The sequence below is a fragment of the Pararge aegeria genome, chromosome 24 (assembly GCF_905163445.1).
Source record: "Pararge aegeria chromosome 24, ilParAegt1.1, whole genome shotgun sequence".
Taxonomy (NCBI): Eukaryota; Metazoa; Arthropoda; class Insecta; order Lepidoptera; family Nymphalidae; genus Pararge; species Pararge aegeria.
The window spans coordinates 2,211,469-2,229,314 of record NC_053203.1 but is presented as its reverse complement, the minus strand read 5'-3'; the positions used below and the strand labels follow the sequence as shown (position 1 = coordinate 2,229,314).

At 36.3% G+C, this 17,846-nt stretch overlaps 1 protein-coding gene across 1 annotated transcript in view; it reads right to left on the bottom strand.

Annotated features, from left to right (window-relative positions):
• The window catches only part of LOC120634544 (paired box protein Pax-5), a 76,068-nt gene that overhangs the window by 10,117 nt on the left and 48,105 nt on the right, over positions 1-17,846 (bottom strand). Inside the window, exons 4-6 of the mRNA XM_039905234.1 lie at positions 13,683-13,880; positions 1,992-2,097; positions 1,128-1,296 (exon numbers count right to left, since the gene is read on the bottom strand). Of these exons, the coding sequence (XP_039761168.1) occupies positions 1,128-1,296; positions 1,992-2,097; positions 13,683-13,880 (473 nt within the window). The remainder of the gene's footprint in view (positions 1-1,127; positions 1,297-1,991; positions 2,098-13,682; positions 13,881-17,846) is intronic.

Genomic DNA, 17,846 nt, shown 5'->3' with positions numbered 1-17,846 from the left:
CTGAGAGATTTCCACGAGCGTGAACTTTTGTGTTCATTGTTTACTGCCTTTGCAACATATTAACTAGTTTAAAGTAGATTAACTCCATTAAATTTGGGTAAAAGCAGGCGTTAATTTCCGGGATTCCATAATAAAAAACGAGTATCAAACTTTATAATCCACGAAAAAAAGAAAACGGTACCAAACAGGTCTTCAATAATTTAACATTGTAAACTCATCATTTCGTAAGGATGCTCCGGCCTTAGAGCGAAACGTGCGTAGAGATTACACTTTCGAAGATCTGTTCTGTGTGCGGTAAAAAGATTGCAGAAATTATAAATTTTGCCAAGCAGGTTTGCCTGGTTATCTTGGATTGTAGCAAATTAAGTATATTGTATTCTACGAAATAAATAATTTACAGGAGCTTTATGCAACGAACTCAAAATTGAGTTCATTGGCTTTAACTCTACTGCACCCAGTGGCGTGCATAAAACTTTTGACAAGGGTATGCATAAAGCAGGAAAATGGATAAATCCTAATACTATACGAGATAGATAAAAAAGGGTAGGCAATGCTTTTGCGCATATATGAAGTGCACGCCACCACCTGCACCTTGTAATCTATTGCGTAGAGGATCGTTATTAGCTCCCTTTATGTGTTTTAGAGAGTATTTTAAAGAGTTACTTGCATTAATACCACCCTTCCTTATTTATTATATTTTTTCAGACTTGAAATTGAAGCGGTGATACCCCAGCGGTTAGGACTTCGGCTTCACCTTCGGATGGCTGCACGCACCTTTAACTTTTCTAAGTTATGTGCGTTTTAAGTAATTAAAAATATCACTTCCTTCTACAGTGAAGAAAAACCACCTTAAGCATGCATGCCTGAGAGACTTCCATAATGTTCTCAAAGACGTGTGCAGTCCACCAATCCACACTAGGGCAGCGTGGTGGTCTACTGCCTGAACCCTTCTCATTGTGAGAGAAGATACGTGCTCTGTTGTGGACCGCTTACGGTTTTATATGATGATGATAATTCTTTGAGACTAGAACACAGCAATGCTGCTTTGCGTCAGAAATAAACATGGCGGTGGTAATTACCTGAACCAGCTCTAAAACCTTCTGGTTACGTACTCATAAAACCCTTACCTTGGTCCTCGTGCCGTTTCCTCTTGAGCCCGTTGCCATTGTGCAGCTGGTCGACCTGCTCGATGCCCAGGATGCCGTTGATGCTGTAGCTGCCCGTGTTGTTGACGTGCTCCGTCGTGGGCGTCAGCACCGCCGTGGTTCCGGGCGCGTTGCCCGCGTGGGTTATCACCTGGAACAGAAATTGCTGGTAAGCTGATTCTGCGTGGTGTACCTAAGTGGCATAAAAAATCCACGTATAACTTGATGATCTAGATCACGTAATTACCTTATCACTTAAACTTTTGCAGGTTCACGGGATTTGACGGGAAGTTCTTTACTTATCAAACTTATTTTCGTGACGATTTGAAGCTTTATCATCCATGATATTATGACGTCAAACGAATGGAAATACTTGTTTACATAATGACGTATATTATTACTCTGCCATGGTCAAAGGTGTTATGTGGTGACAGCAGATAAAAATACAGTTGTCATCACGCAACCTCTTCCCGCTGGTGTCTTGCTACACGAATGAGAAAATATAACAGAAGGTGCGGCAGCGTCCTCTGGTCTACTACCACCATTTACAACGATCACCAAACCGTTGTGATTTTTGGAATATTGTGTCCTGAGAAGCCTTTAGTCCAGCAGTGTCAGAGTTAGAGCACAGAACTTCGTTTCGGACCTAGTCCCACGGTCACAAACGTTGATTTTGAGGTTAAAACTGACTGCTACTTCAATCTACAACGATCACCAAACCGTTGTGATTTTGGGCATCGTGTCTTAGGAGAAGCCATTAGTCCAGCAGTGTCAGAGTAGAGTACAGAACTTCGTTTCGGACCTAGTCCCACGGTCACAAACGTTGGTTTTGAGGTAAAAACTTACAGAAACAACGCTCCCTTGTGCCGAGCTGATCTCCTGTTCTTGCTGCTGCTGCTGCTGTTGATTATGCGCGTGCTTCGCCTTCTCCGCCGCCTTGTTCCGTACGATCCTGCAACAACAAACAACAATAAGGATGGACAGCCAGAACTAGTACTCGGTGTTAATTAAGAACTTTGGAAGGTTTTAACCGTGGCTACAACCCTACAGACAGAGATGTGCAGCTAATCGATCTAGCGTTCCTGTACAATGCCGCGTAGAAACCGATTACGAATCATTTTACAATGGTTCGTAATCGGTTTCTAGGCATTGTATAACTGCCATATCTAGTAATTTTTAACATAATTTAATGACTAAACAATTGGCTGAGCAATTATTTAATATAATAATAGATTTATTAACTTGACGATCTTTAATAGTAACTAACATCTGATTTTGTTCAAACTGAGTTGCAGACTCGTCCTTCATATGCAAAAGGAGCCCTGCCTACGCATCTTACTCGTTTTATTCTGTATTACAGTTTCCGAAAAAAACAAGTTAGATACGTTTGTAGTCCTTTTAAAGAATGCAAGACGTGTCTGAAACTCAGTTTTAGCAAAATGTTAAATAGTCACCTTTTTTATGCATGTTGTGCTAAAACATGCGTTCAGCCCGGAGTCAAGAATGCCATGTCCGAGACAGCTTTTCTCTCCCGATTATACTGATATGTCATAATAATCGTTAAAGCCCATAAACCAGCAGCAACGTTATATGCTCAAGAACCCTCTACTATGAAAGAGGAAGTTTAGGTGATAGACTCACTCGCTCACTCAAAATCTCCAAAATTTGCCTTTTCCATTGCACTGCCGAATAATTCCTTGACAGAAAAACTTTATACCTAAAAACGAATGCAGGACTGATCTGATATTGAATAAAACAAATTAACTAAAAAGGCAGTGGATTTCACGATCGCTAAAAATCTTAGCGCACGCGACACTTTTTAGTCGACAATGCATCGGGTCCGTGACAAATCGCGACCGCCGCGACCAAATTGCATACTGATGTCGCCACGTGGCGTGCCGGGGCGCTGAGTGCAGTTTTTTGGGTAATGGAACTTTCTTGTTCAGTGCGGTTATAATTATTTATATTGGCAATCATTATAAGAGCGAGAGCCAATTATAAATTCTATATGAGAACTGGCATAAAATGCTTTATGTGAGAGCTTTGATAGCTTAGCTGTTCGGACTTCGGCTTTACTAACGTACCAACGGGACCAAGATCTAGCACTAGCCTTTTCGAAGATATATGTGTTTACAGCAATTAAATATTACTTGCTTTAACGGCTAATGAAAGGAACCCTGTGTGCCTGAGAGTTCTCGCAAATCTTCTCAAAGGAGTGTGAAGTTTACCAATTCATCGCCAGCGTGGGTGGTTTGAAATGAAATGAAATGAAAATGAAAATGAAATGAAAATTTATTTGTTCACATAAAACAATAGCAGATAAGGCGGAGAACTTCTGTTAAGTTTAAAACCTGTGCCAGAAGATCTCGCTCTTCCATTACAAAACACATTAAAACATTTTTATTTGAATTTATTTATATAATATTTTTTTTTTTTTTATTTCTGACATGACATGGTTACGGCCTGAGCCATTCTTATTCTGACAGAAGACCCGTTCTTTGTTATAAACCCGTAATGAGCTGATAGAGATGATAATTGGTGTTTGAGTATGATCACATAACATCAGATTCCATAAATGATTTTGAAAAGAGTGTATTGATCCATCTCCAGTTTTTGGTTAAATCACCATTTTATTGTGTAATATTTTAAACTTATTTTCCAAAATCTGTGAATGTAGGTCAAAACTTCGCTCAAAATTCAGGACAGCCTCATTATAGAATTTACATGCAGTACAAAGGTTAAGGTATTCTTCTTGACAATCCACTCTGTGAATTTTTTGGTCTCTTGTATTTGCACATTGATTGCTCTCAGTTCCCGTTAACTCGACTAAAACGGAATTAGAGTGCAAGATTATGTTCAAATGTTATTTTTTATTCCACTAGAAGTTGGCCATAGTCTCAGATGGTAGCGGGCTAGCCTGAGAAAATTACGAAATTAAAAACTCCCAAGTTTCTCGAAATATATAGCAGTTCGGTGACTACTGTTGTTGAGATTTTTTTTTATGCTGTGCTATTTAGAAAATATCCACCGGGGGATAGATAGTGCAGTGTCATTATTTTGTTCGGCCATTTTGTCGTCGCGCAGTTGACAGTTCATTTCCCGCTATGATGGATAGCGGCCGCGGGTGAAATATTGCCAGTATCTCCGGGGTTGACATATGCAAAAATTGTTTTGCGAACTTCAATCAAAAAAGGTCAGATTAGAATTAGGGGTACGTAATAGACTCATCAGTTTCCTGATAGAGTAGGTGTGGTGATTTATGACTAGGCTTTACTGCTTTTTGTTTTTTGTTTTGTATCCCATACACTTGTAATTCTTACCTACTGTATCTATACGTATAATATATAAATAAAAAAAAAAATAACCTCCGTATTTCAATGTAGAATACATTATTCTACTAGTCAAGCCTTTTCATTTGATAACCGAAGATGTTGTCAAAAATATGTAATCCGCCATTTTATGGCAGCGGCCATCTTGGATCGATTTTCATCAAACATAGCTTAGAACAATCGCGACTAATTGACCTTCCAAACAAAAAAACATAATCTAAATATCGATTCATCCGTTCAGGAAATACGATGCCACAGACAGACACAAACATGGACACGTCAAACTTATAGCACGTATGTATTTTGTTGTATTAATGTTTGAACGTGTTTATTTGAGTTACTACACCAAGATTAGTTCAATTACAATCGTGTTATATTGCAAGTTTGCAAATTAGAACAGGTTACTGATAACATCATGCTACGAGCTGTAAGTATGTAACGAGGGGGAACTGCGAGGCTATACTATTATGCGAAAGTATTTTGTTTGTTAGTCCATCATTAGTTGGTTAGATTAGCATATACACCATTTTTGCATAGTTACAAGAGCAGTTTATAAGCACATTTGCAACGTCAAGTCAGTCTGTTTGTATTTAATCTAATAGGTTTGGAAGGCAGATTTTAGGTAGAGTCTGCCAGATATTCCTCAAAAGCATTGGAATGAAAACATTAAAAGAAAATTTCATTCAGGAATCACATTGTTTTGTAGAAAAAGATCTGCTAGCTAACTAACATTTGCATTTGAATTTATTAGATCCGGCTTAAGAGAAAATGTAAAAAGATCAAAAATATAAATTAAATTTGCACACAAAAGGGGTATATTTTTGCATTATGGCAACTCTGCAGAAACCGGCGGCGCATCCGGTCGGAAGGGTTACTCTTTTGCCCCAACATTTTAATATCTTCCTGAACAAAATAATGCATTGGCGTATATTTTGATTTATTATCTTATGTAATGTTATTTTTAAGAGATTTTCTACAACTCCGGATGATGGTAATAAAATACGCAAACAGTTATGTGCGTATTGTTGTAAATAAGACCAAAAATTGTATATAGCGTAATCCTTTTTACTGGGATAATAGTACGGTAAAGTTTTTTGTTAAAAGATAGGTAAGAATAACTTTGTAGTCAATAATCGATTGTATACCTATTAATTAGTTTTTAGCCGGCTTCAACAAACGAGGAGGTTTGCAACTAAGTTACTTGCGGTTAACAAGGGCCACCTTAATTTAAAGCTTATAAAATGGTACAAAATAAAAAATAAAATAAAATTTGAAATCCCAAGACAAATATTTAAAGTTTTATTTACCTAAAACAGTACAAATATTGGTGTACCTTAGCTATGGTCCTTATTAAACTTAGGTTGTATAATAAAGACCATAAATTATTATATAATTTAAACTATTAACGCTAATTCTCGTTGAGCCTTCTAGGTTATTATATCTTGCATTATTATTTTGGCAATGAATCACAATATAGCTACAACAAATTATAAGAAAAAAAACAATCGTGGACCTTCATAAACTTATGTAACAAACTTATAACAATAAAAATGTTTTTAAATGAAATATCCACACAAATAATATATTTTAGAATTCAGAATTCTTAACTCTTTGACAACTTGAGACAGGAAAAACAAATCAAATATAATTAAATTTCAAAAAAAAATAATGGCCCTTATTTGACATATAAAGTATTAAATAACCATATAAAACGTATTTGGTATGATATATTTGTTACTTAAATGTCACCAATCTAATCTAACTCAACAAATATATTATAGAAAATTTAAAGTCTAACGAACATAAGTAAAATTATTAAAACAATAAAAATCAACTACCTAAGAAAAACAACCCTTATTAAGGGTATTGAATAAATAAAATAAGAGATCAAATATTTCGTTATTGCTAACAGTAGTTTTAAATAACTAAAAGAAAACAAACGTACAATTTTACAAAAATAAAACAAATAAACCTTAAAAAACCATTTTCTAAAGGAAAAAATTAGAGAGATCAATATGTTTTTTAATCTAGTTGCAAATCGGACAATCGAAATCTATATCTTCTTGGGTTAAACCCAGACATTGTTCATGAAACCATTTTCGGCAGAGTGGGCATTGACGCATATCTTCCCAACGTTCTTTATCACATGCGTGGCAGTACCATATATCATCATCATCTATTTCTATGTTGGTATATTTTTATTTGCTCTCCACTTTTATAATTACCAATATTGGTATGATCTAATGGGTCAAAGTAAAAAATATTTATCCCTAGCAATTGGTATATTAGAAAGTATGTTAAGCCAATCTTAACGTGGTTTGTACGTACATTGTTTCAAAAAGTTCGAAATTCAAAATTAATTTATTTCAAAAAGTGCCTTAGTGCAGCCATGTATTTGAAAAACTGTAGTGCCATGTGTGTAAAAATATTTAATACAATTCCAAAAATTTAAAAATACATTGTAAAAGTTGAGTAATGTATTTTATTCGATTGAAAATTTCTGCAATTTAAGCCTCAGAACTAGATTGTTTATATATAATTGACCAAATTTTGTATGTTGGGGTTACCTGACCGGATAGGTTGCTACTTTTTATTTTGTTAACAAAATAAAACATTGTATCACATAGTCACACAAATAAATACATTTCATTTCATTACACGTAGGCCTAGTTTATAATCATTTTGAAACGTCAAGTATGTCTGTTTTTAGTGACTCTACCTTTACTTTAGGGTAACGAACCCGGTTCGAGCACCTGCATAGGAGAAGTGTGGTGGGTCTATGATCTATATTTCTCGTCGTCCTTAAAAGAAAAAACATAGGTTTTTACTTCATCAGCAATATGCAAATATGCCATCAACCATAATAAAGCACTTCAATAATAAAATATAATCTGTTAGTAAACGGACAAAACCATTTCACGCATCTCCCTAACGTAACAAACGTAACAAACGCGATACCTAAGTTATTCAAAATGTAAACAGTATTATAAAGATAATCAAAATCATAGACGTCACCAAATGACTATAAAAAACAACCCTGTCCAAACCTCTCGACCCCATAAAGCACCTAACCCAAATTATCCTATCTGACAAATTATTCAGTTTTCGCGCGGCAAAAATCCAAATGTCAAAATGGGGTTGCCAGAATTATAGCTTCAATTACCCGACGGCGGGCCGCCCTCGATTAAAAATGTCTTCACGTCGCGCGAGTCAGCGCTTTTTACTGTTTTTTATTTTATTATTATTGTTTCGGAAGGGCATTTTTATGGTTATGATTCTGTGACGGTTTTTTTGGCAATGAATAAATGTACGAGTATATTGAAGTTCGACAGCTTTCTGCGTTCCTACTGTTAGTTTCGATACACATGTATTTTTTTATTATACGTCCGTTAGTTAGATACATAAAATGATAAAAAGAAGATAATGTTGTCTCCAAATCAATTCCCCATTACGTGCTTTATTTAAGCAGGTGTATTATCATATTTATTTCGTTTGATACCAATTTAAAGCACACATTCAGGAAGATATTTCCTACAAATCCGTCCAAATGTGGATAAAAGAGGATTAGAGTTTAGTTACTAAAATAAAAGGTGCCATTTGATTCGATGGGGAAGTGATACAGAGTTTGTAGCTACGTGTGTAAAAAACTTGATTGCAGACCATTAAGAAAGAATATAAGAAATGATGGCGAGGTATAGAGGACGGAACTCCTGAGTTACTGCATTAAGTATTACTTAATTTTTTGACGGCCGACTGGCGCAGTGGGCAGCGACCCTACTTTCTGAGTCCTAGGCCGTGGGTTCGATTCCCACTACCGGAAAATAATTGTGTGATAAACATGATTGTTTTTCAGTGTCTGGGTGTTTATCCGTATATTATAAGTATTTATGAGTATTATATTCTTAAAAATATTCATCAGCTATCTTAGTACCTATAACACAAGCTACGCTTACTTTGGGAATATAGTAATATTCATAGTACTTTATAATATGGCGTGAATGTAATTTAAAATAAAAAATATCTGAACTCAAATCAAACGTAGCTAATTCCATCAAACGTAGAATCTAAAGAAATATGTCAAGCCGGCCGATTTACCCCGAATGCTTTCCAAAATAGTTTCGTATTTATACATCATGAGACCACAGGAAGGTTGCCGACGGGACATTACCGGCACGCGTCGGCCACGCGCCGCATGCCGGGGTGAGAACTACCCTTGCGTTGAGAATTGCTTTAAAATTGACTCCGGCTTTTGAATTTTGAGGATTGAATTGATCTGGTGTATGTTAGGAAGTGGTTGGCTGCAATGAGATTATAGCCGTAAGAAGATTATATTGTCGGGTTATACCAGGTTTATGTCTGTGTGTTTAATTCTACAATAAACTACCATTTCTTAAATATAGTTCAACGGGTACATACCACGATAATATTTTGGAATTGTCGATATTTCGACAGTTGCATGGATCGTGGTCACGACGGGACTGCGTAGGCACGAGACGTCAAGTTGGATGTCACGGGCAGAATCTGACTACCCGCTTTCGTGTTCTTTTTGTCGGTATATCACGAACTGTTCGATAAACTACACTGACAACGTCACTTTTAAATTGAGAAGCTGTACGATGCTTTCTTGGTTTGCATAATTCTACTACTGGATTCCACAAACTTGCTAATTTAAAATCATTAATAAACTACCAATTGACATCTTGGAGATTTCTCTTAAAAAGTTCAAAGTTTGTAATAAACGTAAGCTTATAGAACGGTCCTATTATAGTATAAAGGACTACAAAATCGATAAAAAAGCTTGGGTGTGAATTATTGCTCTAACCAGGTTGCTCTTCTAATAATTTTGATTAACAATGTGAGATGGTGATAACAAAAAAAAGTTCCAGAAACTTCTTCTTAGACCAGGACGCGTATGGAACCCTCGAAGCTTTAGTTCCAAGTTAATATTTATTGTTTTATGAATATGGTTATCGCCATCATCTCACTACCGCGTAATTCTCATATGATGTAAAAATGCAGTAGTAGGCCCTACTTGCATAAAGATATTTTTGACTTTGACTTTAGACATTGTTTTCTTGCTGTTGCCAGCATTCTTCGCCAGCGTTCAATATGCTTTTTATATTTCAAATTCCGTGGGAAAAGTTTCTTTTCCTAGGAGTTTCTTTTTCGAGAAGTTTCTTATAAAAAGTAGCCTATGTTACTCGCCATTCTTTCAACTAACTCTGTGCCAAAAGTCGATTGGTTACTTATTTATGGCGTTAAGTAAGGACAAACAAACAAAAAATAAAAAAAACGCCTTATAATTGCAGTATGGGTTTGTGTATCAGTAATAACTCTTTTAGCAGTGTTATTCTTGTGGTTGGAAAAATATTATAATATATATAATAATATAAAATACTATACAATACACACATCGCCATCTAGCCCCAAAGTAGTAGTCACATATAAACACCCAGACAGTGAAAAGCATGCATGTTCCTCACACAAACATTTTTCACGTTGTGGGAAACGAACCCTCGGCCTTGGAGGCAGAAAGCAGGGTCGCTGCCCACTGCGCTAACCGGTCTATTGGTTATTGCCGCTTACTTAGTGTAGATACTTACAACTAAATGTCTCTACTATAGCAAAAGTATTTTCATGGGCGTGGCTTTAAAAGAAATAGGATCCGAATGTTTTTACCGAAACCAAGCGTATTCGCCCTTTTAGCGAAAGTTAAGTTTGCGAACAGTTTTGTCCGGAGTTGTATTGTAAATCGAACCCTTTTTGTACTGTGCTAAAGTATATTTTTGTTTTTTTGATGGACAGCTGAGAAAAGAGTTGGTAAGGGCCACGAAATTACCGAGTAGGTGATATAGAAACGTTATTCATTAAATTATTTATGCACAAGACACACCAGCAATTAAAATACTGGAACTACATTCGTAAAAAAAAATATTTGTATTAGAATTACAAATTCTGTCTAGTGCCATTACAATTGCCATTGTTAGAATATGAATAGTTATAGTAGTACCTATTTAGATTTAAAAAAAATGGTTTTATTTAATGAGTTTCCTAAAACTTAAACTTTGCGTTACGTTTTTCTTTGGCCTACGCCCCTTTTATAATGCAGTTTACTCATGATTTGAAGCATGATATAATTATTAGCAAACCGAAAGACGGATTTAAAAAAGGCATTCCATTTTTAAATCCGATTTGTTTTGTTTTGATTTGGAACAATTAAAGTTAAAACTTCTTGCCCATTTCATGTACTCAAAACATGTCCCTTACAAGATTCTTTTTTTCTATGTGGTGTTTATGGTCAGTTAACTTGGTGCCATGGAAGCATTGTTTTTAATGGTACCTAATAATAGATCGAAACATACATGATGGCCCACCTGATGGTAAGTGTTAAGCCACATGTGCCTGTAATCACACCGGCAACCACACCCTTCAGATCTACACTACACTACTAGCTACAAAAAAAAAATTAAAAGTTCCTAGTGAAATCCTGCTCGTATTATATTTACAGCCAGTTAGTTTCCATGAACTTGAGGTTAAAGTTAAAACTAATAGATCTTGTCTTGTCTCTAGTCTTGAACAAAAAATTACTACTTTCGTCTTGAAAAATAAAATCTTATCCAGCAGCTTCCTAGATGCTTTTTCCAGCCAGTTAAAATGCTAATGTAAATCGCACATCTCCTGGCCCGAGCAAGGGGTTGCGTGACTTTTCGCTCACCGGAAAGAGGGAGGGCAACAAAGATGGCTACACCGGAAAAGGACACGTGCTCCGAGCGCGCCGGATGTCCTGAGCCTCGCATCCATTGAATTATTGCTTCAGTTATAATAATAATCGCATAACTATCATGCATTTTTCCCCATTTTTGGGGTACTTGAGAATTTTTGTTACATGGTATTTCGATTACTGTATAAAGCTTTAGAAATTTTAGCGTCTTTGTTATTGATATTTCTTCTTAGCTTTTTTTAAGACTATAAGTTAGCCCTTGACTGCAAACTCAGCTGGTGGTAAGTGATAATGCAGTCTAAGATGGTAGCGGGCTTACCTATTAGGGAGCATGATATTCATACCCCTAATCGGTTACTACGAGATATCGCATCGGGACACTAAATCGCTAAGCGGTTCGTCTTTGTCGGTACGGTGGTAACTAGCCACGGCCAAAGTCTCCCACCAGACCAGACCAGAGATAATTCAGAAATTATAAATTCCCAATTTGGGCCCCTGCCAGGATTCGAACCCAGTACCTCCCACTTAAAGGAGGGAGGTCGTCAAATCTTTATGCCAATATGTTTTGGTATTAATTCAAAACATTAAAGTGCTAAATATTTTATAGCAGCTCGTGAAGCATACAATACCTACACCTAATAACTGGATTATACAGAAGAAACTGCTTCGAATCTACTATAAAATATTTAAATTAAAGATGCGCTATTAAATGCTAGATGCTTGAATAGCGAGACCTATCCTTCGAGCTTAACAAAATACAGGTCAACATTTACAAGGGATACTTTTCGGGACGTGATGGCACTTTATATAATTTAGCGTGTATGATAATTTTTTCTATAGCTGTAAATACGTTAATATTATAGTAATACGTGCTCGCTTACTGTGCGCCTCGTAAGAAGGATCAGAGTCCCTCAGCGGGCGATGAAGAGAGTTAAGTTCGAAGTAACTCTACGTAATCAATCCAGAAATAAGATATAATTACAATAAGTTGGCGGAATGCATTCAAGTCAGTGGTTATAAAATCAATAAATAAAAAATACCATCATTCATACTTTACTTTTATCGGACCCTCAAGTGAAGTGTTACCTGCATTAAAAATCCTCGCGTCTCTAATTACGCGTAGTGTTGCCAGATAAGATAACACAAAATTGTAATAACACTTTCATGTATATGTTTTTAATCTATGCTACCGTAGCTTTATTAATTTATTTATCTGATAAAATATTTGTTTTGGAGCTCCAGATAATAATATTATCTTCGACCTAGACTCATCATTGACGGCCGATTGGCGCATTGGTCAGCGACCCCGCTTTCTGAGTCCAAGGCCGTTGGTTCGAAACCCACAACTGGACAATATTTGTGTGATGAACATATATAATAAGTATTTATATATATTATTCATAACAATTATTCAACAGTTATCTTAGTACCCATTACACAAGCTACGCTTACTTTAGGACTAGATAGTGACTTGTGAATTGTCTTTAAAAAAAAAAAAATTATCATAAAATCAACCATTAACATACAAGCAATATGACGTTCTTTGTAGAGTTCCAAATGCTGTCTTGGGCCATTTGTGACATGTTCTGGCCACGCAGATGGCCACCCATCCATGGTTAATGGTAACCCAACACCATAAACAGAGCAGCATTTCCAGGGTATGCGAGAGATACGTCCTTCAAAGTACCGCCCTACAGTGTCCATCAATTTGATGGTGTTAAACCTTATGTGCCTGTTACCGGCAACCATTCAGACCGTAATACAGCAGTGCTTTAAAGGCAGCAATCGGAGAAGCTCGGTCACGAAAAGCTACTTGAACCGTTATCGGTGCGGATCGGAATGGTTCCAGCACCTTGGGATTCCAAAGTCCATCAGTTCTCCGAACATCATTAATAATTGTTAAGATAACAATAATTATTGTTAAGATAACAATTATTCATTGTAAAGTCAACATCTCAATTCAATTCAATTCAATTTTATTTATATGCTGATACAGGTAAATAGGTGTTACAGGAAAAAAATATGTGCAGATCTTAACTGTTCCACGCCAAATTGGCATGCAAATTGTTGACAGGGTAGTAATCTCCTGAGGATGCTCCGGTTTTGGAGCGGAACGTGCGTAGATGACATTGCCGAAGATCTGTTTGGTGTGGAGTATGATTGAAAAAATTATAAATTACACCATACAGATTCTCCTGCTTTTCGCGGAGTATAGCAACTTGGGCTTGGTTTTCATGATATACGAGTATCATGGATTTCCGCAAAGTAACGCCTGCTTCTATCTTTGTGGCCCGTCCATCGTGAATTCAGCTTTGCGATTCGCTAGCTATGATGCCCTATTTATTACAAATCCTGTAGAAACGGTTTGTTTTCCTAACTAACTCTATGCTGAAAATCAAGTCGAATTATTGCTTAGTTAGGGCGAAAAGTAGGGACCAAAATTTCGCATTTATAATGTTAGTGTGTACTAGGAACATAAAAGCTTACCTGTTTATACTAGAGACTGACGGCACGTTATCCTGGCTGCAGATCCCCTCGCTCAGAAGTCTGTCCCGGATCTCCCACGCGAACATCGTCGGGTTTTCTCTCTTGTACGCGGCGATCGCGTCCACAACTGGCGGCGTCGCCACCTTTGGCTTCGAACCGCCTATCACTCCGGCTTTGAAGCTACCTGTTTCGTAGTATCTGAAAAGATGGAGTCTATGAACATTCTGACGACCTCTAAGTGAGTTAGCGCAGTGGTAAACGCTATGCTTATGAAGTTATCCTTCTTTTGCGCGTTTGGGAAAAATTATGAGAGTGAATTGTTACGATGCGCGCACACACCGTCACAAAAAACCGACACCCTGAAGTAAGCTATAAGGTTTTACAGTGTACACTTTCAATTGACGACACATTTTATAAACATTTAACATGTAATTGAAATTTTTTTTTTGCTGCCTGTGATAAATTAATGTATAAAATAACTATAACAATTTAAAAACAATGGCTAAATCTCAGTCCAGTATTCAAATATACTAACTACCGGTTATACTCTAGGAATATAAAAAATGTTATACTTTACGTTTATTATTTTTGCAATCTAACATAGCTAAAACTTTCTATTCAGCCAGAAATAAAAATCACCCGCGCAAAATAAAGGGTACAAGACTAGGGGTACATAATCGAATTGTCATAATACTCTCTCATTATTTTATTGAGCAGTCCAAATTTAATTTTCTCCAATCCTCTGGCCCTAATGCCACGTCCCCTGGGCAGGGCGTGTAGTGTAGGGCCTTTATGGTTGATTTGGGAATATCCCGGACGAGCAGTATGGTGTGATTTCTTCGACCTTTTGTAGTTGGTAATGAATTGCCTGTTCTAATTTGTGGAGGATTCTAAACTTGAAATTGATTTCTCGTTCCGAGGATTTAAATAGAGAACGCCTCTTTATTTATTTACGTTACGTTACGTACGTACGTACGTGTGTGGTTTTTTATTCAACTACAAGTTAGCCTGTAATCTCACCTGTTGGTCAGTGATGATGCAGTCTAAAATGATAGAGGGCTAACCGGTTAGGGAGTATGGTAGCCAGACAGGGGAGCATAATAGGTTTCGCACGGGAACACTAAAACGCTGAGCGGCACGTCTTTGTCAGTAGGGTGGTAACTAGCCACGGCCAAAGCCTCCCACCAGGCCGGACCAGAGGAAATTCAGAAAATATAAATTCCCAAATTGCCTTTTTTCGAACCCGGGACTTTCTTCGGTCGTCAAATGCTTCTGGTTTAAAAAAATATGAATGTTTTAAATAACTAGAATCTTTTCCCCCTTTTGCTTTGCGTACACTGCGCCAGTGTTAATGAAAAACAATCTATTATTATCAAAGAGATTGTCTTATTCCCCCGGGACAGCCGTCCCTAGTTCGCTCTATCATTGTACCGGGACCCGGGACAAAACAAACTTCGACTATAAACTGTTATGTTTCTTATACACATAGCTATGGAATTACGAATTCGCTGAATTTGCCTTCTTTAACTTAGCCTGGGTTATTTTTGTCAACAGTTTGAAATGACACAATCACTCTGTCTGTCTGTCTGGCCTTACATAGTCACTATGAAGACTAGTGTCTATCTAAACGCAAATACAAACATAAATTTCTTTTTGATGCAAAATTGTATTTTCTCTCTTATGTTTTAACGTATGTAAAGAACTTAGAATTATACGGAAAAGTTTATTTAAATTCGATTTTCAATGACTACTTTTAATGACTTTTAAAAATTTGCACCTAAACTTAAACTTAAAGCTATTGAACTCTCCAATGCGTTAAAGGTATAGCTTGCGCCTCACAAAATCTATCTGAGTGTGCATCGTAGAACCTCAACCTTTTTGAAAGTCAGTTATATAAAAAAAATTAAGCACAATAGCATCGCAAGTTGTGAACAAAACAACAACATTAGGGTTGCCGAACCCCTCGAGCAACAACAAAAAGAGCATATTCAAAATTTCGCATTAGCCAGCCCTAAAACATTCCCGACATCCCCGCGGACCTACACTGTCCTTGTTATGTTATCCTGGTAACATGGCAAGCAAAAGTGTTAGCAAAAATTATAATAGTTGTGCCACTAAGCGGTTTAGTGTTCCGGTGCGATGTCGCGTAGGAACCTATTAGGGGTATGACTACCATACTCCCTAACAGGTTAGCCCGCTACCATCTTAGACTGCATTATCATTTACCAACAGGCGATATAACAGTCTAACTTGTAGTGGAATAATAACAAAAAACTAAAAAATGTATTTGAAACTTTCAAATCTAACAACCTTTGTTTAAGTAGTGACATCGAATGCGAGTAGTTCTAAGTTTAAAAAAGTTTAGTTTCAGTGATGACATTAGATGCTATTCGTTAGTCTGACGTTATAAAAAATTGCCTTTTTTTAGTTTTAGCACTTTTATCAGTGACGACCCACTTGTGCGTCTCACTTAGGGTGTGATCACACTTATAATTGACTTATCCCGATCGCCCCGCGCCAAATTACTTAAGTGCGCCTTCGGATTATGTGTTTTTATCTGTGTAATCTTGTTTATGGTTTAACTACTTAGACACTCGTGTATTATTCGCTTTGGAGTGTCATAGAGGAATAGGTCTCGCCATAATCTGATTATTTTTTTAAGTAACTCTTAATAGCCTTGGTTTATAATAAGTGCTTGCTATGTACAGTTCAAGACTTCCTAGGTTCAATAAAAGTTTAATAATAGTATTAAAAATAACAAAAAACAATAGTTCTTCTAGCAACATACAAATCTTTAAAGTAAGAAAGGAAAATACACCCACAATTCATAAATATCTTCATTTGATAAATAGAATAATTTAGAGTAGAAAATTGATATGTGCTGATCTAACCAGCACATGTAAAATATAACCTTGTCATTGAATATTATAGAATGTCGCAATCCTCAAAAAACTTATTTATAATATATTTATTACAAAAGTAATAAATAAACAAGAGATTTTGAACTGTTAAATTTTTATTCACTTTGCTGTTAACAATTGATCCGTTTGATAATATTGGAAATAAATAATCCAAATTGATTATGATATTTGCCACTAGCTGGAGTATAAGTCAAGAAGCGTGGAGTATATGACATATACTTACGATCAATCCAAATTATTAATTTTAAATAGCGGAAACTACACAGACGTATGCGTTACTTCCGTAAGAAAAAAAATTTGAGTCACTCCCTAGTCGACCCTAAAGTAGATTTACTTCAAAAAATATATATATAACACTAGCTGTACTCTGCCACGCTTCTGGCAGGGTACGTGTAGCACATTGTGATTGAATGGTTGAGAAAAATAGATAAAAACAATCCTTGATGCGTATAAAAATATCATGCTAAAATTTCAGCTCGATCGGTGCAGAACTTTTTGAGTTTTTGAAGCGTACACAAACCTATATAACATTTTTATATATATAGACTAGCGTACCCAGCCCGCCTCGCCGGGCTAGATTTTGCTTTATTTTATTTAAACAATAAACTTACATCATTCAATTTTTAATTTAAGTCTGATAATATATTAAATCATTTATTTCTCTCCGTATTCATTCTCTTCTATTCTCTTCTCGAGCGGATGAAGATCATTATCTACACCCATGTACACCCAACAATAGAATTTCATCATAGTAAATAAAAGCTGTATTTGACAGTTTGACAGTTCAAAAATAGAAGTGCTCCGATCGTCACCAAACTTTACAGGATTACTCGCCAGGTCAATCCGGAGATTACCTGAAAGTTTCATTGAAATCGGTCCAGCCGTTTCGGAGCCTATACGGAACATACCCTGTGTGGCTTTCCCTTTTATATATACATATATAGATTATATTGTCACATGTACGAAAACAGCAAGTAATGTACAGAATTTATGTTCTGAATTCTGTTTGTAAAGAATACAGGTCCGTTATGTTTCTCGTGACGATAGAACTACTCAACGCCACTCGGCTTTACTATTAGTTGACGATGTATCAATTTGCGGGTATTGAATGACTAACATATTGGAGATCTTGATAAGGGGTATTTGAGGGGTATAACAATAACAGGGGGTGGGGTCTTAACATAACATACTTACGATATTTTAAAAACGTAATTTTCTATTAATAATTATGTATGTTATATAT